At 49.9% G+C, this 22,923-nt stretch overlaps 1 protein-coding gene across 1 annotated transcript in view; it reads left to right on the top strand.

Moving 5' to 3' along the window:
- GFRA1 (GDNF family receptor alpha 1) overlaps positions 1–22,923 on the top strand; it is a 177,748-nt gene that overhangs the window by 143,629 nt on the left and 11,196 nt on the right. Inside the window, exons 5-7 of the mRNA XM_006088154.3 lie at positions 4,998–5,107; positions 7,850–7,984; positions 12,246–12,427. Coding sequence (XP_006088216.1) covers positions 4,998–5,107; positions 7,850–7,984; positions 12,246–12,427 — 427 coding nt within the window. The remainder of the gene's footprint in view (positions 1–4,997; positions 5,108–7,849; positions 7,985–12,245; positions 12,428–22,923) is intronic.

Here is a 22,923-nt window from a genome sequence, read left to right as displayed (position 1 = left end):
CAGGCTCGTGAACTCAGCACGATCCACCCCAGCCCTCTACGTTCCTTGCAGACCTGTCCTCCCGTGTCTGCCCCCACAGCACCACTGTCTCCCGAGGTGTCCATGCCCTGATTCTGCGCCCCCCACCACCACCCTTTCCCAGTCTTGACTTCTGTTTGAGCGATACCCACCCCTCAGTGCATCCTTTCTTCCTCCCCTTCCGGCCCTCCATTCTTCCCTTTGGTTCACCGCTGGCGGCAGCCTCCTAAGTAGCCATTTCTCCCGTCCTGGGACAGTTTCCTGCTCTCCCTGTCGCTGCCAGAACAGGGATGTCACAGAGTCGGTACTAAGCAAATCTTAGCTGAACCATTGAGACACGAAAGAGGCTTCCTCATATGCAAATCAGATCTTGTTGCTTCTCTGTGTAAAATCCTTCAGTGGCTTCCACTGCTTTTCAAGTCAAGTCCAAACTCTTGGGTCGGTCACTCAAGGCTCTTTGCAGCCTCACCCGGCGAGGGCCATCTCCCGTCACTCAGCATTTGCACCCTGTGGCCCTACAATCCCCAGCAAATGATGAACTGTTTTCTGGATGGTGCTTGTGTGAAAGGTGGTGATGGACAAGGATCTCCGGCTCTGTAATCAGATTCAATAGGGTCCCATTCCAGCTCTACCCGAATAGCTCTACCTCCGGGGAGGCGTTACTTATCCCCTCTTTGCCTCAGTTTCTTCATCTGTAAAATGGTGCTCATGGTATCACTTACTAAGGCTGTTGTGAGAATCAAATGTGTGAATACAGCACTTAGATCAGTGCCTGGCACGTACAAACACCACATTATGGTTACCCTGAGATGATTATGAGTGTGGTTACTTCATCCTATGCCTCTTCCTTCTGCCTGGAATACCTTCTTCCACCATGGCCCCATAGACCCTACACATCCTCCAAGTCTCAGGCCCAGTGCCAGGCCTCTCTGAAGCCAGCTTGTGTAGCTGAGTCATATTATAAGCTTAAGTTGTGGGGATCAGAATGTGTGGTTTTAAATCCTGCTTCTAGCCCTGACCAGTGTGGCTCAGTTGGTTGGGCATTGTCCCGTGCACCGATTCTATTCACACGCCCGGGTTATGGGCTCCATCCCGGGTAGGGAGCATGCAGGAGGCAATCGATCAATGTTTCACTCTCACATGGATATTTCTCTCTCCCCTTCTCCCTTCCAGTTTCTCTAAAAATCAGTTAAAAAGAAAAGATTTTAAATCCTGCTTCCTACGACTCACTATTTTTCTCTAGTCCAGGGGTAGGGAACTTTTTTTCTGCCAATGGCCATTTGGATGTTTATAACATCCTTTGCGGGCCATACAGAATTATCAACTTAAAAATTAGCCTGCTATGTTTATTCAAACATTTAATTAGCTCATGCCTTGGCAGGGCCAGACCAAATGATTGCTCAGGCCTTATACGTTCCCCACCCCTGCTCTAGTCTAAACTTGCTAGGCTGTGGTTTTCTTATCTATAAAATTAGGGGAGTGAAACAACAGTCCCTACACTGTTAGAGCTGTTGGGGAAAAATATAAAGTGTGTAAAGATATACCTGGCATATACTAAGTACTCCATTCATGTTAGTATTTTTATTAGCAGCCTTTCTTATTTTTTTCTTATCAAGAGCTAGCCACTGTATCATTATAACCTTCCCACATGTTTCTCTCAGCTTCTAGACTGCGAGTTATTGGAGTTCAGGGACAGGGAGCTTATCATTAGATCACAACACTTGACACATCATTCTGTCAATGGAATGGATACGGATTCAGCTGCTTTGTCAATATGTGGAACCGTCTGCCCACGTTGCTTTAAGAGATTTCAGGGTGGGGGGCACATGTGCAATATCGAGATTTTGTAACATAGGAATCTATACCTGAAGCCTATATGACTCTGTTAATCAATGTCACCCCAATAAACTTTAATTTAAAAAACATGAAAAGAAAGAAAAGGAGATTTCAGAGAACTGTGAAGGAAGAGCTGGTAAGGGAGGGAAGTACCTCTGGGGGAGGCCTGTTTCCGTCCTTTGGAAGGTACTGAAAACCGGAAGTTAATTGGAGCTACACCATTTCCTTTGGGCCAGAGGTGTCTGGGGATGGGAGAGGACATCTGCCCAGCCAGGGCAGGAACTGACTCCCCAGCCACGACACATGTTTTATGGGTGGGATTGACAGTCTCATATACTGGTTCTTAAACAGGGTTGTGCTGGGAAATATTTAAAAACTCTTCTCCCAGAACAACACAAAGCCCTGATTTGTGGTGTGTGCTGATTACTGTGGTGTAAATATTCCCACCGAGGCCGCTTACAAGCTACCACTGGAATTCCTCACGAAATTCCTGAAAATGTACCCGTCGGCCAGTAATGAGCGGGCTCCATCACTCGGCTGTGTAAACTTCTTACTTCAGTTTTTATCTCTGTAGAATTCGATCCTATACCGTGATCCTGTCTCCAAACAGAAATGTCCCGGGCAGCCGGGTCCAATGTGAAGGAACCGTGGGAATGGCAGTGTTTTAGCAAAACTGCCTGCGTTCACCGTTACCTTGAAACTCCCACCCCCTCTGCTGGCTGTGCTTGTCTGAGGGCCAGGATCTGTGCTGCTGATCTTCTTTCCAACACCAGGCTGCCCAGCATTCTGCTCGGAGCAGTACATACAGTTTTATCCTCTGGATCGGGATTGTGCCCGGTGCAGCAGACTGACTCAATTAGCCTTTCGTTCCAGAGTCCAATTGTGAGTCAATTCTGAGGTTGTTAAGCAAAATGAGTCTGGTGGCAGTCGTCTCTCGCTGAGGGACAGTCATCCACATCACGGGGCTGTTCAGTTAATAATAGTCTCCTCGAGAGACCACGAGAAGCGGGAGACACGTAGACAGAGCGACCTTTCATCCGTCTGGAGGTGGGGGGCGGGGGGCGCAGGGCTGCCAGGTCAGAGAGCCGATCGATCGGGTGGTGTGCAGAGCGGGAGCCGGAGCTGCCTGCCCCGCAGTTGGCTTTTGCAAAGTTAGAAGCCCGGGACGGCGAGATCATTAACTTTCATGACCAGGAAAATACTTCTGAAATTAACACTCCGTCCAAGCTGCATGCCGTTGGAGCCAGCTGGGTGAGCCTGGGCCACCTCCGGGGATTTCCTCCGAAAAATAAATCCTTTAGCCAGGCTACAGGAAACGGCCAGGGTCTAAGCGCTCCAGTGTGTTCAATTAGAGGCAGAACACGCCAGCGAGGCTCAGGCTGCGGGGAGAGAGCCAGGCGCGCCCACCTGCGTGCCTGAGTCTCAGATGGAGGGTTTTGTCGAGTCACTTAGCTTTAGCACGTGGCCCCGCTGAGAGGGTCAGGTGCCCTGCAAAGACACTAAAGCCGAGCTCCAGCACCTGCCCTGGGGGATCCACAGCGATGGAACCAGGCCCACAACATACGGGAGCGCACAGATCGGCACAGATGGGTGGGAGGTGGGGAGGCAGACACGCCTTGTTTACAAGGGTCCAAGGAGCGGCCAGTCTCCCAGGAACACTGCGCAGCCTCTGCCGTGTGCTGGGAACCTTTCGATCCCCTGCTCCTTAATGCCCGCCTGTGATAAAGGGGCACAGATGTGCTTCCTGCGGGCCTAGGACAGACCTTGGTGATCATCCCACATCCTACCTTGCTCGGTCTGCTCGTACAAGATGCTAAGTAAACACAGTTGCTTGGGTGGAAAGAAGTGAAAACAGCACTGGGTGTGTGGGCTGCCCACGCGGGGGGAGCGAAGGAGAAGCAAGCGGAGACAACCGTTCATTGTCGGCCGTAATCGCCGGAGAATTTCAGTTGTCTGGTGGCCCATTGTGTTCTGCACATGGATGCAGAGCTGCTGTCTGCTGAGATGACCTCAGAGGGCCCAGCTCAGGCAGGACTTCTCCAACAATATCCTCTTCAGACTGAAAAACAGCCAGTTGGTCACCCAGAGGCCTCTCCCCTCTCTGCCCCCCTTTCCTCCCCCAGACCAGAGTGTCTGCGGTCCCTCTCCACGCTGGGTCTCTGCGACTTCACCAGCACCCAGCGCATCCGGGGGTGGGGTGGGGGGCGGGGGGGGGGACTGGCTGGCCCCCAGGGAGTCCCCAGATTGCAGTCATGCTGCATTTTGATCAGCAGACCCCCACCCCCTCCACCCGGGCATCACCTCCACCTCCAGCCGACCCACCACCCCCAGGGGGAGAGAGTGAAACCAGGGCCTTTCCCTTCAGGTGCAGGTGCAGGCCACTTGGCTGGAAGAATCCCTGCCCCCACCCCCACCCCCCCTTGCTCGGGCTGGTGGGTGAGTGATGACTTACAGGACAGATACGAGGAGTTTTAACGCCAGTAGGAATTTCGGGAACAGATGGGCTGCAGGGGCCTATTTTGATGCCAGGGACAGGGTTCTGTGTAAAGTAAATATTTTCCCAGCGTGGATCTCCGGTGAGGCTGTAGGGAAGCAGATTTCCTCAAGATGCAAATGAGTCGAGTTAGAAATAAATATTGAATGGAAACTGCAATGCAGCTTAGTTTCTCCAGTTGTGGGCCCCCAAGACTTCTCGCAGATAAGCCGCTGCCGCCGCCCAGGTGGGCGAGGGCGGGCGCGGATGGGGGGAGGGGGACGTACGGGAGAGGATGCTCTCATTCTCAGACTTCGCGTTTTCTGTATTTTCTTTTGGGCGCGGGGAGTGGAAAAGGCGTAACCACAAAGGAATCAAGCAAAGTTATGTCTGTCCAGAGGCTTGGGATATTATTTTAAAAATATATGATTATTGATTTCAGAGAGGAAGGGAGAGAGATAGAAACATCAGTGATGAGAGAGCATCATAGGTCACCTGCCTCCTGCACGCCCCACACTGGGGAATGAACCTGAAACCCGGGCCTGTGCCCTGACCGGGAATCGAACTCTGACCTCCTGGTTCATAGGTCAATGCTCAACCACAGGGTCACGCAGGCCGGGCGAGGCTCAGGCTATTTTAAAGCACCCTCCCCCCTCTCTTCCTAACCCAGATCTCGCCTCGCGGATTTTTTCACCAACTGCCAGCCGGAGTCCAGGTCTGCCAGCAGCTGCCTGAAGGAAAACTACGCGGACTGCCTCCTCGCCTACTCCGGGCTCATTGGTAAGACGGGAGGAAAGGCTGGTTTATAAATACTCAGGGACCCTTCCCGCTGTAGCCGCCATGGCCTGTGAGAGCCACAAGCTCCCAGTGTCCCTCTGTGCTGGGGTTTTGATGTCAGGCCTCTAGGACTCGACTGTAAAAAAAAAAAAAAGCAACAAGGAGGCTAATGGACTCGCAAAGGCAAAGGCAGGGAGCAGGGATTGTTAAAGAGCAGGCAGACAGCAGCGCAGTAGGAGAAGCGACCATGTGGAACCAAAGTACGAAAAAGCCTGCTTAGGGAAGAGGAGAGCGCGTCAAGCCAAGGAAACTGAATCAGGGGACTTTGGAGAAAGGGAACTTGGAAGTCGTTCATTCTGGGGAAATCCAAAAGGCCCTTTGGAAAGAAAGCCCCTGAGTGCTGGGGTCCTGCTCACCATTCATAGCCTTGCGGATGCGGCTCCTGGAGTGCAGGGGGCGACTTCGCCTCCATGTTTTCCCATGAACAGACTCAGCAGCAGGAACAGTCCTTTCTGTCTTTCAAGACCTGAGGCGCGAGCAGACCAGGTGCTGGGCGCCTAGGAGACCAGTGTGATTGAACGGGCACCGGTGGGTTGGCAGAGAGCCAGAGGGAGGCAGATGTGTGCCCCTGGGTGGGTGTGGCAGGCAGGAGGGCAGGCGGCTGCTCCAGGGACCAGGGCCTGGGGATTCTGGGTGGCAGGGCTGCTTCATGAGTGACATTTGGGAAGGAACACACAGTGCAGGCTGGGAAGAGGAGGGAGATCGTGGCTGTCAGAAGCGATGGCTCAGCCAGGTTGTGTGTTCCTGCCAGGATCGTGCACGTCACCAGGCAGAAGGAACTCCTCTTGCTCCTCTCCCCCCGCAACACAACAGCACAGACCAAATTCTTTGTCACCAGCGTGTCCTCAGCAAGAGCCATGGGAAAATCAACAGTGGGACTTATGCAAGGGTATTACAGGTGTCTGCACACGTGTCCCCTCCTGCATGCCCCCAACTGGGGATCAAGCCAGCAACCTGGGCCTGTGCTCTTGACCGGAATCGAACCCGGGACCCAGGACCCTTCAGTCTGCAGGCTGACTCTCCACTGAGCCAAACTGGCTAGGGCCCCACGTCTTTTGAAAGGATACCTGTGCTCTGTTGGGTCGTTGACCATGTTTATGGATATGTCCAATGTGTGTAATTTCCTTAAGTCAGTGTTTCAAATTGGCATTGGCTCTCTCCTTTTTTTAAGTTAGTCCCTAGAAGGGATTACTTCTCAACTACGGCATTCTAGGTTTAAGGAATAACAAGTAATTAAGGCATGCTCATTGTACAAAATAAAGAAACGAGCAAACAGAGAAGCCCAAAGGAGACAGTTTTAAGGAGCGACAAGTCCACTCCCAGGTGTAATTGCTATTAACACCTCAGGCCCATCCCTCCAGGCACACACGCTCACGAACTCCGCCTTGACTGGCTAGGCAATCTGTTACGTGCCTGAGGATGATGAAATCCTCTTCTCTTGAGGGAATAGTCGGCCGAGGCAGTGCATTCTACAGACCAAAACCTGTTTCTCCGTTGGGTCCGGATCCCTCCTTCCACACTGGTCATTGCGTTCTAACTTCTTTGAGGACAAAGCTGGCTCCGACTTTTTCCATGTGTCAGGGACCCACCGTGGTGCCAGGCGCGCTTAGTAGGTACATGTCAACCTCTTTGCTCAGTTGCTTTCTCACCCAAAGTCAGGAGCTCCCTCTCTGTGGTGGGTCGAAGGTCTCATCTCAAGATATAACGGCACATCACTTAGTTCAAGTCAGTGAGGAGTGTACGGCAAAGAAGATGTACTCTGGACCCAGAAGAGCTTACAAAGAAAAAAAAATTTTTCTGTTTGTGAACCAACTATATCCTGTGGGTCACTGACTACTTCTTATTTCCACAAAATGTATAAAAACAGAGGGCTTCTTGGCATGAGTTGGCATCGCCTGGTGTGGGCCACCCAGAAGAAGGCATTCGGGTTGTATTAGGGAGAAGTGCACTGTTTATTTGTGCCAGTACAGAACTCACCAGAAACACCATGAGCACAGGAAGATGTGGGCAAGAGAGACCACCCAGTATTTCTTTTAGGGCATTTGAGGGCTGGTGAGACAATGCTCTAGGAGCCATCAGCTTAGGGAGTCTCCACTGTTGGCTTCCAGTTCCTCCACAGCTTGGAAGACTTTATTTCAGTCCGAGGGCGTCTGGTGAGCAGAGGCCTCGTCACACAGTACATTCAGGATGTGGGGTGATCCATAAAGATCGCTTCGAAGCTTCTTTTGTTTCTCGGAAGAAGCCATTTGCTGCCGAGGGAAGTAGATTCAACGTCCTAAAAGGATTTTTAAGATACGTAAAACCAGTTCTATCTGTTTATGAAGATTAATGACATTCTCAAGAAAATGCAAGGGATTTGGCAACTCATGCATTCAAAGTTAATTCTCTCCTACTCCAAGACATCCATACCATTTATGCAGGAAAAAAAAAAAAAAAGAAAAACCGCCCTAAATGCAGCTCAAGGAGTTCCGTTATAATTTTTTAAGTAAATGTGTAAATTATTTTATGTGCTCGAGATAAATTGCCGGGAAAATGCACTGCTTAACATAATTTCCCACTCTGCCAACACAATGTTTGCAATTATCCACGGTGCATCCGCCCTGAGAGAGCATTTGTTTCTTTTCAGGCTGTAGAAAAGTCCTTATCGTCAGGCAAGAATAAAACACCTGGTTTCTACTCCTTTAGGTACAGTCATGACCCCCAACTACATAGACTCCAGCAGCCTCAGCGTGGCCCCGTGGTGTGACTGCAGCAACAGCGGCAACGACCTGGAAGAGTGCTTGAAGTTTCTGAATTTCTTCAAGGACAATACGTGTCTTAGTAAGTTATTTTAAAAATAGGAAACAAACACGTTTTTCTCTCTGAGTTCAAACCCTACTACCATGTTCCTTGTGTTTCTTGTGTCCTTCCTTCCTTCCTTCCTTCCTTCCTTCCTTCCTTCCTTTCTCTCTTTCTCTCTCTCTCTCTCTCTCTCTCTCTCTCTCTCTCTCTCTCTCTCTCTCTCTCTGTCTCTCTCTCTCGGCACAGCCTTTGGCCACACTGCCTAATGCAGCGGGGAACACAGCAAGTGATCAGCTGGGTGCTGCCAAGACAGACTCCAAAAACTCGAGAGAACAAGAGATTCTATTAACTGAGGGTCCATTGTGTGGGAAGGAACCCTTCTACCCACAGATCAAAGTTTGATCTTGGCAACCAGCACAACGTCTGTTCCAAATGTTCTTAAAACCTGAGTAATATACAATGTGAGATGCTCAGACAAATGAGGTGGGGGTAGGCCCCTAAGGGCTCTCGGAGAAAGATTAGAATGTCAACATCAATAGCCCCCATGATGTTCCACGTTGGCTCAGAGGAGAAGCAGCAATTCCTGCGTGAGAGAAGCTGGCTGTGCAGCTGGGAGGTTGGTTATCTCGGGAGGTGGAGATGAGCATTTGGTGAGGGGGCGGGGGAGGGGGGGAGGAACCTCTAGGCAAATGGGAAACATATTTCCCAAAGGGAGAGAGAGATGGAGAGAAATGTACGGTGAACGCCATTCATCAGATGAACTTCTAAAGCACTGTGCCAGGTCTCCCTTCTAGCCACTGAGATGTGTGTGTTCCAGGTGGCAACTCCACTAAGGTGCTTGAGTACCTCACCCACATGTTGTGGCGGCCACTGTGCGTTTACTGGGTGCCTGCAGCTTACCCTTGAGGGAGTCTAATACCGTATATGCATTATCTCATTTGCCCTAATCTGCACAAGAGGTATTATTATCTCTGCTTCACAGTTGAATAAATGGCTGGTCTTCACGTAGACCAGCGGTTCTCAAACTGGGTCGCAACCCCTTTGGGGGTCAAACGACCCTTTCACAGGGGTCGCCTAAGACCATCGGAAAAAACATATATAATTACATGTTGTTCAATTTGTAACAATGAAAATACATCCTGCATATCAGATATTTACATGACGATTCATAACAGTAGCAACATTACAGTTATGAAGTAGCAACGAAAATAATTTTATGGTTGGGGGTCACCACAACATGAACTGTATTAAAGGGTTGCGGCATTAGGAAGGTTGAGAACCACTGACGTAGACCATCCATGCCAACGATAGGATGTAAAGCCTGAGTTCCTGCTTCTGCAGCCCCCTGTCCCCTAAGGAGTTAGTGTCGTGCCTGCTATTGAAGGGCCCATTGGACAGGAACATATACCTGAACGTCAGGGACCAGCTATGATTCCTGGTGGCAGGTGTGGACCAAGTGTCTAGGAATTAAGGCTCAGCAGTCCCTCTGAGAGCCCTGTCCTCAAGGGACAATTTCTCCAGGAGGCGCTGCTGGACGGTGACTGATTTCTAGAGCGTTAGCTAACCACTTGCCATGTGCACATTGGAAAGGCTTCCAAGTGTTGCTTTCCCAATCTCCTCATTGTTTCGAGAAAAGACAAATCTAAATGACGAGGTTTCTTAGTCATGTGGCCGTGACCATATCATTAGAATAAAAACAAGCTTTTGAAAACTTAAGTGAAATTCAAACCCACAAAACTAGTCTCAAGTGTGGAGTCATTTGCCGAGACACTGGGCATACTATGGACCTCTTGTTTGGTCTTGATGTCAAAAATTTACACACACACACACACACACACACACTGAGTGGCCAGATTATTATGACCGGCTAGATTATTATGACCACCCCATCAGTACAATGAAGTGAATTAGTTATGCAAATAATAATAATAATAATAATAAAACCTTGAGAGTATTTGCTTATGAAGTTTTCAATATTCAGTATTTTTGGAAGTGTCAATGAAGTACTGATGGGGTGGTCATAATAATCTGGCCACTCAGTCAGTGTGTGTGTGTGTGTGTGTATGTATGTTTCCCTCTTTTTCACCTCCTGCATGCTCTTCTGGCAGAATATAAGATTTAGTGAAGATAAAGCAATGACAGTAGAGGCCAGCGTGAGAAAAAGATGCTCACACTGCCCAGAAAGCTGCTCCTTCACAGGAAACTCAAGTTGTCCCTGCGTAATAATATTTTGGTGAAGGGGAGAATAGTCCGGTATCTTATTGCTAATGACTTTGCAGTAAAAATAAGTGCATTTGGTCTTCAACAGGGACCAAGGCCAGCCAGAATTTTTCATACTCATTCCATTTATACTCTATTTAGAAGTGGCACAGCATACCAAAGGCACAGGGCTGTGGATTCAGTCTCTACCAAGGCCCTCGAGTAGAAGGAACTGGAACTGGTGCACTCCAACCCAGATGCAATAACCCAGTTCTGCTCTCTTCAGATTAACCAACTCTTCCCCAGACCCCCCTGTCGTGAACACCGCTCCGACCTATTGTTTACTTCTGGTTATTGTGGGGGAAACAGTTAATTTTACATCAGAGTGCATGACAGATGTTGGGGAAAGAGAGATGAAAGAATGAGCTGAAGGTGAAGGTGACTGTTACTGTCACTCAAGTCTTTCTTTAGATGCCACCTTCCCCTCCCTGGACCACTTCATCTAAACTGCACCTCCCCGTTCCCACCCAGGGCGTCCTGCACCCCACCTGCTTCCTTTTTCTCCAAGCATTTCTCACCGTCTAACGTATTATATATTCTCCTTGTTTCCTTCCAAGCAGAATGTGACCTCCAGGAGGGCAGGGACTTTTGTCTTTCATTGCTGTCATTGATCTTTGCAGCATCCCTAGTGCCTGGCGCTTTGTAGATGTTCCGTTGACATTTGAATGAATGAATGAATGAATGAATGGGCAAGTGGACAAACAACTTCCCCAAGTGCCAGGGCAAACTCACTGAAAAGCACAGGTAGTTTCAATGAGTGGCAAAGGGTCTCTTGAATCTACATGTCTTAAGAAGAAAAAGGAAGGTTTTGCTGTTCTTTTGTTATTGTTGCTCTGGGTCATTCAAGGAAACCAGTCCCCCATATACCTTTCTCTACATTCCACCCCCTCGTTGGGCTGTATAACATGGCCAGAAGCAGAAAAGGCATTTATATTAATTTGAAGCTGTTTCCTACAGCCTTGAAAATGTAAAGTTGTAGAAAACAGGTTTCCAATTTTCTGAACTTAAAGGATAACAATTTTAGAACAAAATGTCACTTCTAAAAGGAACATTAGGCTTAAATTATTCTGTCTTGTATATCGAAAAATGCCAGCTAAGAGTCAGATAGTAACAATTTGCACATTCAGGTCCCAAGTGGAAGAGTTTGATTTCTTATACCATGAATATGAAGTAAAAAAAATTCCTAAATCCAGGCCAAATCCCCGAAGACCTGATTAAACTGTTTCTTATTCATTTGAGGGGGAGGGGAACAATACAACCAATTTACTCTTGCCATGAAAACAATCTAATCCCATGAACTTGTAATAAGCTTTTAAAGTTTTACATTTCCAACTTTTCATTTAAGCATGGCTGCTCCTACCTAATTATGCAGATTTTGTTTAGAAGACTGGGAGCAGAAAGGGAAAAAAATAATCTCAGTTAAATCTTCATTAGATTATTGCTGAGGTTCGGGGAGATTTTTCTTGTACAGAAACTGGCTGCATTTGTGCTGTGAGCATTGCCGGTCTCATAGTAGGTGCTCTGTGCTGGGGAATGACATTTTTTTGCTCTTCGATTTCATTGCCTAACAAATGAATGTCATTGCCACTGAGTCTTCTCAGTCCCATAGTGAAGGATGTTATACTAAAAAAAATAATGAGTTTGCTTTTGGTACAGGATTTTGACAGAGCACAAAGGTTTTCTTGGAAGATGGGACAGTGGTTGGGATCCCAAATAACAGGTCCGAGGCTGGATTTCAAAGGGCTTATCCAATGAGCATTTCAGGGCAAGGACCTGGCGCATCAATTGGAACAGCATAGGTGTGGGTTGCAGTTGGAGCATCCAAGTGTCCGGCCCAGTGTTGAATGAACGAATTGATTTTTGAACCTCTGACCCAGTGGCTGGCTCTCAACACACGGAGGCTGGACAGTTGGGTGGGTTTTGTTCAGGGAAGCCCAGTGCTACATTCAGAATTTCTAGGCGGCCTGTCTGGCTTTATGTAGCTTGTCTGGTACATTTGCTGCTTGACTTTGAAATTGGATTTCCTCCTGTTTTACTGCAGAAAATGCAATCCAGGCTTTTGGCAACGGCTCCGATGTCACTGTGTGGCAGCCAGCCCTCCCGGTTCAGACCACCACTGCCACGACCACCACCGCCTTCCGGGTCAAGAACCAGCCCCTGGGGCCAGCAGGGTCCGAGAATGAGATCCCCACCCACGTGTTACCGCCTTGTGCAAATTTACAGGTAAGCGCAGGGCTGACTGTCGGAGCTCACGGCTGGCGCCTCACAGGCTCATTGTCTTCACAGCCAGGCGGCGAACGACGCCCAGGTTGGAATCTTAAAAGTGCATCTTAACCGTGATACACGGAGATACACGGGAAGTGCCATAGAGTGGAGAGAAAGCTGGACTTTGCCATTCACAGGGGGTGTGGCTTTGGTCAAGGCTCCTGCATATGTATCTGCCCTGGTGTCCTCGCCTGGAATATGGTGTGAGGGCTGGGCAGCTGGGTCCTGAAGGTTTTCATTCGTGGTGTCCAGCTAGATCGGCTGTGTGCATATGTATTAAGCTTATTCCGTGTTTTCTACAAAACAGCAGCATATTGAAAAGAAAGGAGCTTTTGGTTTTGTCCCCAACACCGCCGCTTAATCGGAATGATTTAAAACTGTGTCTAGCCCAGCCGGCGTGGCTCAGTGGTCAAGCGTAGACCTATAAACCAGGAGGTCATGGTTCAATTCCCAGTCAGGGCACATGCCCAGGTTCTGGGCTTGATCCCCAGTGTGGGGAGGGCAGGAGGCAGCCGATCACTGATCCTCTCTCATCATTGATGTTTCTCTCTCTCTCCCCCTTTCCCTTCCTCTCTGAAATCAACAAAAATATATTTAAAAATACAATTGTCTCTAAAGGGGAACCAGAGGCAGAGCTAACAGTGAAGTGTTAGCTCAAACGTGGAGCCCCCTGGGGCTTGTCCGTCCTTGCTCAGTGAGAGGAGCTGTGAGCAGCTGCCCTGCGAGGACAGTCCAGCGGGAACGGCCCGGAGGCCTCTCTGGGGTTAATCCCGACCTCCCAGGCAGGACCACACCACACTCACAGTGGCTTCTTGACTTTCGTCAAAGCAGGGTGTTTACTCTGCCCTTCCATTGATTTTCCCACAGTAAAGCGCAGTCAGCTGTTTGTAGGACGGTACATACTCATGTGCTCACATAGTATTTTCACGTGCTTTCCCTCTTTGCATGTTACTCTCCTGCGGCTGCGGTGGAGGTGCTATTACTGTGGTCCTGCCAGGTTGGTTCTTTCATTTGAGGACACGGGCTCAGCGAGGTACCACTTTCGCTGGAGCCTGCGGAGCTGGTGGGTCACAGACCCGGCGCTGGGGGCCCAGGAGCCTCGTCTTCTTCTCAGGGCTCTCCCTGTATTTGGGGTAGTGCTGACTGTGTGGTGACTTCTGCCTCCTGCCCTGTGCGGAAGGGGCGTTTGCCAAGCACCGCGCTATCACACTTGTCATACTTCACACTTGTCGCCGGAGCACAGCATCCCTTCTCTCCCCTCACTCCCCCTAAGGGTCAGTCTGGCCAGAATGCTCCCCAGCATCAGGGCCTCTCCTAGCCTCAGCTTCCTCATCTGGGAGGCCAGGGGCTGGCCTTGCTGCTAGGGTTGTGAGGATTAAACGAGGTCATGCATCAGTGCTTGGGGCACAGAGAATGTTCCAGAATGGTGCTTTAGAAACATCCCAGGCAGTGCCACTCCTATATCACTGGCTACTTGGGTCCTTTACAGCAGTAAACAGATGCCCGTGTTGTGCGTGCATGGGGTGGGGTGCTGTGCCAGGGAAAACTGGCGTGTTAGCACGTAGAGCGTGTTTAGCTTTTTCAAAACATTTCACCTGCTTTGTGCCCTTACTCCGTACCAGCCCGTGAGTCGGGTGAGATAGACATCCGTCCCTTTGACAAACGAGGCCACTGAGGCAGGGAGAGGCTGGCGATCCACCCAAGCTCACACAGCAGTGCCCTGGCAGGGCTGGGATTTTTGGATCCGAAGCCAGTGTGCCTCGGCCTTGCTCCCGGGTCACAGACGTTGGCCTTATTCCATGGCCTTGGACAACCTGGGCTCCTCTGAATTAGGAATGGACAGAGAGGAGGAAGTGAAAACTAGAAAAGGAGGTCATGCAGCATTTGTCTTTCTGTGTCTGGCTTACTTCACTCCGCATCATGTCCGCCAGGTCCGTGCGGAATCTGAAAAAGGAGCGTCCTGAGAAGCAGGGAGTAGAACGGTGGTTACAAGGGGGTGGGGTGGGGGAAGTGGGGGATTCGGGGCAAAGGGTGCAAAGTTCCAGCTACGCAGGATGAGTAAGTTCTGGGGGACTAATGGACAGCGTGGTGACCACAGTTATCACATACTGTATTCTGTGCTTGAGATTTGCTATAAGAGGGTAGATCTTTATTGTTCTCACAGCCCCCCAAATGGTTAACTTGATTGTGGTATATAAAAGCATCCCATTGTATGCCTTGCCTGTATACAATTTGTATTTCTCCATGATAACTCAAGAAATCTGGAGGGGCCGGGGGGGTGCAGAAAAGATGAGCAGGAAGAAGCTGGTTTTGAGGGAGCCGTATGCCTAGTTCTTCCTGAAGACGGTGATGCACGTGATAGGACAACACAAAGCTCATACTTGGGCTGGTTTCCTCTGCCACCGTTCCAGGAGACGGTGCCGGGGAAGCCCTGAGACTTCGCCAGCAAAACTTAGTGCAGCTTGGTGATCTCAGGATGACTTAGATTAAGAATGGTGGAAAGAATCGCTGGAGGCCAGGGGCTCGATCAGGGGAATGAGCAAGTGATGAGAGATGGGTCTCAGCCCATGAGAATGAGGTCCTGGCGCTGAGTCGGGACACCTGCTTTGACGCAGGGCCTCCGGGAGATGTGTTCTCCCCGTCTGTCCTTCCTTCGCCTGCCTGGCTGTCTCCAGGTAAATCACCATTTGCCTGAGGGGCCCAGAAATATCTTCGAAGGGCGTTTGCCCGCCACGTATGTTGTTACTCAGAATAGAACCCGCTTGGGACCCATTGGTAACAGATTTGGAGAAAGTCAGCTACGTCTGGCAGCTCTAAAGTTCACCTCCCCCGAGAAGCACCCTCTTGTAATATTTTATAATGTACAATAATACAAGAAAACTCTCGGGGACTTGAGTTTCTGTCTTAACATTTGAGATAGATTTCCCCCTTGGAAGGGAAGCAATAGAATAAACATTTTCAAAAAGTCAGCTTCGAAGGGTAATTATCAACACACCAAACCCAGTTCTGTTTGGGGAAACGGTGGCCTGGGGAGCGTGCGGTGCACCCAGGACTCATCTGTGGTTGCTATGAAAGGCTCTGCTTTAAAAAAGGAAAGTGGATTGATTCGTATGAAATGTCATGGAAATGTCCAAGGGCCGGCTCCCTGAGGTGCTAAATGACCAGGTTTTGGGTAACCCACCACACTCCCATGTCGGGATTCATTGGCAGTCCTATTAGTAACAAGCGTGACATTGTTGGCACATCCCTTTGACTCTGTACAAAACGGTCACATGAGAAACAAGGCAATATTTAAAAGCCTACCAATTATTTCATCTTCTGCGCACTTGAGTGGTCTGGTAGCTGGAAAACGCTCAGGATACGCAAGCCAAGTGGATTGTGCTTGTCATTTATATGAAGCAGATATTCGGGGGAGATGCAAGTATTGGGAAAATCTCTCTTTGGCATCACTACACTGTTTATCTCCGGTGGCATAAGGTGAAGACCACTCCAAGTGGCATTTGTGGGCCCCTGATTTCCATGGTCAAATAGGGTTATAGAGACTAGGTAGTACAGGCTTGGGACTAGGGCTTAGAACCCCTGAGAAGTTTAACTCCCTCTGCTGCTTTCCTGGAAAGAGCTCGGAAGGGTGATTGAGAGGAGAAAGCCTGATAGAGCAAGGCGTACTCTCAGGCCTAGCAGGATGGGTCTGGGATAGTTCCGGGCAGTGTGTGAGCTCCGTAAACAGTGCAGGCCATATTCAAAGTCAGTTGTTTTGTTTGTGTTGGGAGCCAAATAAAACATATCCGTGGATGAGACGTGGAGGACCAGATCTCAAGTTCAAGTGCCGGCCCCCATCCTCATGGGACTTTTAAAGCAGCTTTCTCAGTCATAAAAGATGTGAGCAGGGTCCCAATGGATGGCCTTTGCAAGAATGCTTACTGCTAAAGTCAGCAATGCAGAGGCCAGCTGTCCCCTTTCCCCTCAATGACCGCATCATCTACTTTGGTGGTCAGGCCACGCTAGCTCTAGGGGTCCCACAGCTGGGTCACTGTGGCCCTCTGTGAGCCATGGGGTGGGCATCATTCTCTAGCAGAGGACCTACAACATCCACTGGATTTCAGTGTGAGGCCACACCTCCCTGGCCTCCTGGGAAAGCCTCACTCCAGGCCCTTTTTCCAGAGTACAGTTTGGAGCTTAGAGCAATGAGCTGGGCCCTTGTAGGCTGCAGCACCACCTTTACGGGTTGATAGGTGTGGAAAGGGAGGCAGGATTTGCCCATCTTTAATACCTAACACATGTGACTCCTACATAGAATATTTGAGTATTGAATTTGAATATGGAATACTGGAGACCCGGTGCATGAAACTCATACACGGGTAGGGTCCCTAGGCCTGGACGGCCATCAGGCTGGGGCCTTCCTTCATTCCGCGCCACCCCCTGGTGGTCAGCGCATGTCATAGCGAGCAGTCGAACTCTTGGTCGGTCGAACTCCTGAGGGGACAATTTGCATATTAGCTTTTTATTATCTAGGATTAGCATATTGCCTTAGAACATGGAAAATAATCTCTATCTGAAACAAGGCGTTGCATCCTGGAAGAGCTGTGTCTCAGGAGACCTCAGCAAGGCCCATTCGTACCGGATAGGGCCAGCCCAGCCCGGGAATGACTTCAAAACTCTTCTCAGGGCCAAACCCCAAAAGTCTGGATGTGGCAGGAGGGCGATTATCCAAACCTGCTAAGTACCCAGGACTCCACTGGCTGTGACCATGTGGAAATTTGAAGTGTTGAGTTTTAAAAGGAAAGCTGCCAATGGGTGTTCTGTAAATCATTGGTGCCAGCAGACTGACCCCATTATGTCAGCTAATCCTGGAAATACAGGAGGTAAATTTAAATCTTCCAGCATGAAGCACTTAATCAATATTCTAAATGTTTCCCTTGCAATTTATGCTGGCAGGGCAATGGGGCGCTTTGGCGTCCCGTTAATCTTCCACTGGAGAAGAGGTGCTTGTGTGCAAGGCCAGGGTGCCGGGGTTCGGATGGCTGGTGGGTGGGCAGGAAGCTGCAAGGGGAGAAGAAAGTACTTATTTCCAGACCAGGCCCCTGGCATGGGGCCGCTCACTCCCTGTACTCATGCTGCCCCTTCCAGCGGGCAGACCTAGCCTGTGGGCACCTCCTCAGTGCTCTGTCACCTGTGGTCGACAGCCTACAATTTGCTTTGCAGGGAAGAGTATGAGCTTGAGAGTTAGCTGGACCTGAGTGAAAATCCCAGCTCACTTCCTATTGCTGTGTGACTTGGGGCAGGTTTCTTACCCTCTCTGAATGTGTGCTGTGAAACATCACCCACCTCTTGGATTTGTTGTGAGGATAGAAGAACTAGTGTCTGTATGCAGAGGGCCCAGCAGGACTGGCCAACCCACTGCACTTGGTAAGTGGCTGCCACTCTTACTGAGATTGAAGAGATACCTTAGAGCTTTAACACTGGACACTGGGGCTGTGAAGGAAGGGCTGTTCCCAGGGGCTGGGAGCCATGGAGGGAGAAGTAATGGAGCTCCTTAGGTTTTGCTTCCTTAAGTTGTAAGAACTGTTTGAGCCAAATGATATCCTGCTGGTCATTGTAGAAAGTCCCAAGGAAGGAGGCGACAGGGTGGGATGGACACCAGGCTAAGAAGGAAGGGAAACCAAAAGGCCGTAAACAAAGAACCAGGTCTGAGGGGATAGAACTGCCCCAAATCCACCTCTCTGTGCCCAGAAGGGTTCTCCTGGGAGCTACATCCTCACAGTCAGGTCCTTGGAGCTGTGACTTGGAGCAGGGACAATAGTCAGATCTGGGTCCAGCCTGAGTACAGTCAGATCTTGACTGTCTGCCAGGGGCTGTTGCCACGTCTCTCTAACCAGTGCTGACATTGGGAAGAGGTGACACAGTTGTAAACAGGAAACGCTTTTTGTTGCAGAGAAGATGGTGTTTGAGAACTAGCCCTGCCTCTTAGCCTCAAAGTCCCAGATTTTGCAGCCTTGCTCATACCTGCATTCCACCGGTACTGTTGTTGGCTTAATACTTACCTTCAATCTCAATGACTAGGTATACTGTTAACAACGTTTGTGAAACACATGTGAATCGGTGTGCTAGCTCTCGACGTAGAGATTAAATTGAAAACAGTGCAGATGTTTGTATGCCACCTAAATAATGTCATATACACCAGTGGTCCCCAGACCCTACTTTGGGAATCCTTATGAGCAACCTAATCATATGACAGACCCCAGAACTATTTGTTTTGACAACCTGCATCACCTCTGCTTTGTATGGTCTGGTGTTAAAAAAAGCAAATGTGCATATAGCACTTCCCATGAGCCCAGTACTGATCTAGGCACATTATATACATCTATATATATAAAAGCCTAAGTGACCATTACAACCGGTCGACCAAACAACCGGTCAACCGGTCACTAAGATGTGCACTAACCACCAGGGAGCAAACGCTCAATGCAGGAGCTGCCCCTGGTGGTCAGTGTGCTCCCACAGCCAACCTCTCACGGCCAGCCAACCTCCCACAGTCTCCCCAGCCACCGGCCAACCTCCCGCGGTCCCTCCCCCAGGCCCGGTCAGCCCCAATCACTGGCCAGGCTGAGGGACCTCACCTGTGCATGAATTCATGCACCAGGCCTCTAGTATGTGTATATGTATATGTATTATACATATTATATGGATATACATTATATACATGTCGATGTCTATGCATGTACACATACACACACACACACACACACACACACACACACACACGAGGTCAGTGCCATTGTTATTCCCATGTTTTTGGGCAGCAGCCCTGAGACTCAGCGAGGCCGGATGGGGAGAGAAATGTATGTAAAGCAGCCTTTACCCCTCTGTGCGCTCTCTGTGGCTACACTGCATCCCCTCAGTCAGAGCACTTTACCTTTTTGTCCTGGATAACATTATCCATTCAGCATAGATGACAGCAGTCCCTGCATTCTTGCTGAGCATCTGGCAGCTTGAAGGGCCAGGCTGGTTCATAAACCAGCATAAAGAAAGGTAATGATGCCTATTCTGACACCAACTGGCGTCCTGCAATACAGCTCAATTCTGATGCTAGGCCCGGCGTTGGCACAGACTCCCCAGGTTGAGGACACGGTCCCCTGCAAGGCTGCCCTGACTTCAGATGCCAGCCACATTGTAGGGGTCCTCAGGCCTCCTGCACTCTGACTAAGCAGCTACAAATTCAGGGGTTCACTCCCACAACCCTCTCAGGTTCAACAACTCAGACCTCAGGAAGGCACTCTACATCTGATTTTAGGTTTATTGTCAAGGCTAAAGATCAGGACTAGCCAAATGGAGAGACATAGGCTGAGCTCTGGGAGGATCCCAGTGGGAGCTCCTGCTCCCTCCTCTATAGAATTCGGGGACATCTCCCTCCCAGCACATCACTGTGACCACCAGCCAGGAAGCCTCGTCGAGCTTCAGTCCTCCGAGCAGGCTACACCTAGCATTTCCTTTGCATAGTGGTCTCCTGCTCAGAAGGAGCTGACTTCCCCACTCCGGGAGAAATGAGCTGGGTGGTGGGGGAGTCTTCCCCAGCAGAAGTGCTAAGCCGCAGGGGCCCCCCCCCCCCAGCCTGCTTCTGGGCTACACTGGAAGCCTCACAGCAGAGCCCTGGACCCGCTGCCAAGGAGCCCCGGGCCCTCTGTGATGGGCCCGCTGCTCCCAGCACGGAGAGGCTGCCAGCGGCCTCCTGGGGCTTAATCTCTCAGGCTCAGGTGCCAGCAGATGAGCTCAGAGGAAGCCGCGGCCCCGCATCCACCCACGTTAGCCCTGGGAGGAGAGAGGCTGTTGTAAAAACACTTTTTGAAATAACTGCTGAGAGAGCATTTTCAAAGCCCTTCATCCCGGAGAGCACTTGAATTCGGAGCTCAAAATCGAGTATCACTCAGACAAGCCCGCTCAGAATTGAGTGTTACTCCGTGAACACTGCCACGCAACCCAGCAAGCCGAAATGCACGTTCAGTTGTGGATTCAAACCCTACTGGAAACGGAAGCTCGCAGGGTATGACTGGTACCAAAAACCAGGGATTTTATCTTAGGGGCCAGGTTTCATTCCAGAGCACAGGGTCTTACATGGTAGTCATTTGCTGGGGTTGACAGGACCAAGTACCGTGGATGGGGTGGCTTAACCATAGAGCTTTCTTTCTCACCTTTCTGGAGACCGATAATCCAAGATCAAGGCGTCAACAGGTCTAGTTTCTCCTGAGCCCTCCCTCCTTGGCGTGCACATGGCTGCCTCCCCTCTGTGTCCTCACGGGGCCTTTCCTCTGTGTGAGCATGCCCGGTGCCAATCCATGTCTAAAGGACACCAGTGCGCCTTGATGCAGGCCCGCCGAGTGTCCTCACTTTAGCTTAACTACCTCTTTAAAGACACCATCTCCAAATAGAGTCCCATTCGGGGGGTTAGGACTTCCGCCTGTGAATTTTGGAGGGACCTAATTCAGCCCATAGAGGGCAGGTCCTCAGTAACTGAACACTTGTCATGTTCAGAATCTCACTTTCAGGGCAAAGGTAAGGGGATAACAGGCTATTAGCACAGCAAGCCTTTCCTAGTCCACGGGGTCCTGCTCCGTGTCGTTTGTGCTCTGAGGAGCTCTGACTGGCGCTAATGCTGTGGATGAAGGAGAGCGGTCAGATTTCCGGCTGCTGCAAACTTAATTCAGGTAATGATTTCTCCGTGATTGGCACGTTTGCATTGTAGCCAACTTCGGTTCCGCGTATTGTTAGAATACACAATACTGTAATTGAAGATTATTTTATCAGCACTAAAGGCTTTTATAATTCATTTAAAAAGTTGTAATGGGCTCGAGCGTCTTTAGTACGGTTTAATAATATAGCCTTTTACGGCTGACTGTAAAATTTCAGATTACGGTTTTAGCAATTGTGCCATCCTATTTTACAGTTTAATAATTGTTCAAATGAAGAAGAATGAAGTTCCTAAATACCAACTTAATGACTTAGAAAAATAGCCTTCCTCAAAATTTGAACGAACACCTTGAACGAACCCAGGCGTCACCTTTCCAACGAAGGCAGATCATGGCCCCTATTTTTCTCAACCACAAAGCCCTCCAAATGAAGCACATGTTGTGCAGGATCTCTCAGTGCTAGTTCTTCTCTCCTTCTTTTCTCTTTTATCCCTCATCTCTAGAGCTAGAATAAGCCCATTTGCCAAGCAGGAGGTGAACTCCTGCTAGGCCAGAAGGGCATCCGCAGGAGCAGGGCGTACGTTGGGTCTCTTGCGAAGGTCCTTCATGTTACAGATGGCCCCTTGTTCCTACCGCGTCAGCCCCGGCTCCTAACTCTAATAAAGCCTTGTGAAGGCCTCCAGATAACGCTTGCTTCACCGTACTAGGAAGCGAGTGGCAAAATTGGGAGCCCTAAATTCTAATATCATTGTATACTATCACTAGGAGTAACAAAAGCGTTAGCATACATGCACGGGGAAGAAGACACTATCTCATGCCGTCCTTGGAATTATACTCCACGTTGGTGTGTTTCTGGGAATCTCCAGGGGAAAGTTGTCAGACAACTGAAGGCAATCACAGAGGAGGCCCTGGACCAGGTGCACTAACATGGTTACCATGGGGACGTGGGCCACGGCTTGGGAACATGGTCCCGGGACCCGTGGGTGCAGTGCGGTTTTTGTTGTTCCACAGAAATGGCAACAGGCAGGGGAAGTCCCAGGTGGCTGGGCTCCTTCCTCTCAGGGGTGCATTCCAGGAGCTCGGGGCTCGCAGCCCATTTCCACTCTGTGTCATAAACAGCGGTGCCTGGTATGTGAGCGGCAGGGAGGCTGGCGCTGAGCTGCCCACAGTGGCTAGAAATCCTCTCTTGCGTCACCTTGAAATGATACGGGCCCCCTTCCCTTGGGCTCCCACTCGGCTCTCTAGTTGTCAGCCCCAGAGAACTTCTAGCTGAAATGTGGTGTTGGTCGGAACAGCGTAAGGGCTTTAGATATCTTTTGCCAGCTCACGGTCACCGCAGGAAGGATGATGCCACAGGTGAATTCCCTTCTTGCTGGCCACGTGGGTAGGCACTTGCTCCAGGCTCCAGATGTTGTCTCCACCTGTTACCTGCCGCAGCCGTGACAACCCTGTGTCATAACAGGGCTAGAGGGAGCAGCTAGTGATTCTGGGGTCCTGTGGAAAGTAGAGGCAGCAGTATCATTCCTCTCACTCCAGAACCAAGCTCACTGTAAGATAATGTAACGGAAGCACGGGCTGCACTGAAGCTTGACAAGGGATCATGCAGACGAAAAGCCAACAGTGTGGCTCGGTTAGTTCTCAAAGTTGCTCTTTAAAAAAAAAAGGAAAAAGAAGCTGCTGTGCTTAAGAGTAGATAATACTGAAGGCTTGGGGTTTTTGTGACAATAAACTCAGACCTTCCTGTGGGCTCTGATGACGAGTAGTTTAATCTCC

The sequence above is a fragment of the Myotis lucifugus genome, unplaced genomic scaffold (genome assembly GCF_000147115.1).
Source record: "Myotis lucifugus unplaced genomic scaffold, Myoluc2.0 scaffold_44, whole genome shotgun sequence".
NCBI classification, from domain to species: Eukaryota; Metazoa; Chordata; class Mammalia; order Chiroptera; family Vespertilionidae; genus Myotis; species Myotis lucifugus.
The sequence above is the reverse complement of the archived record's forward strand: the minus strand, read 5'-3'. Positions and strand labels throughout refer to the sequence as shown.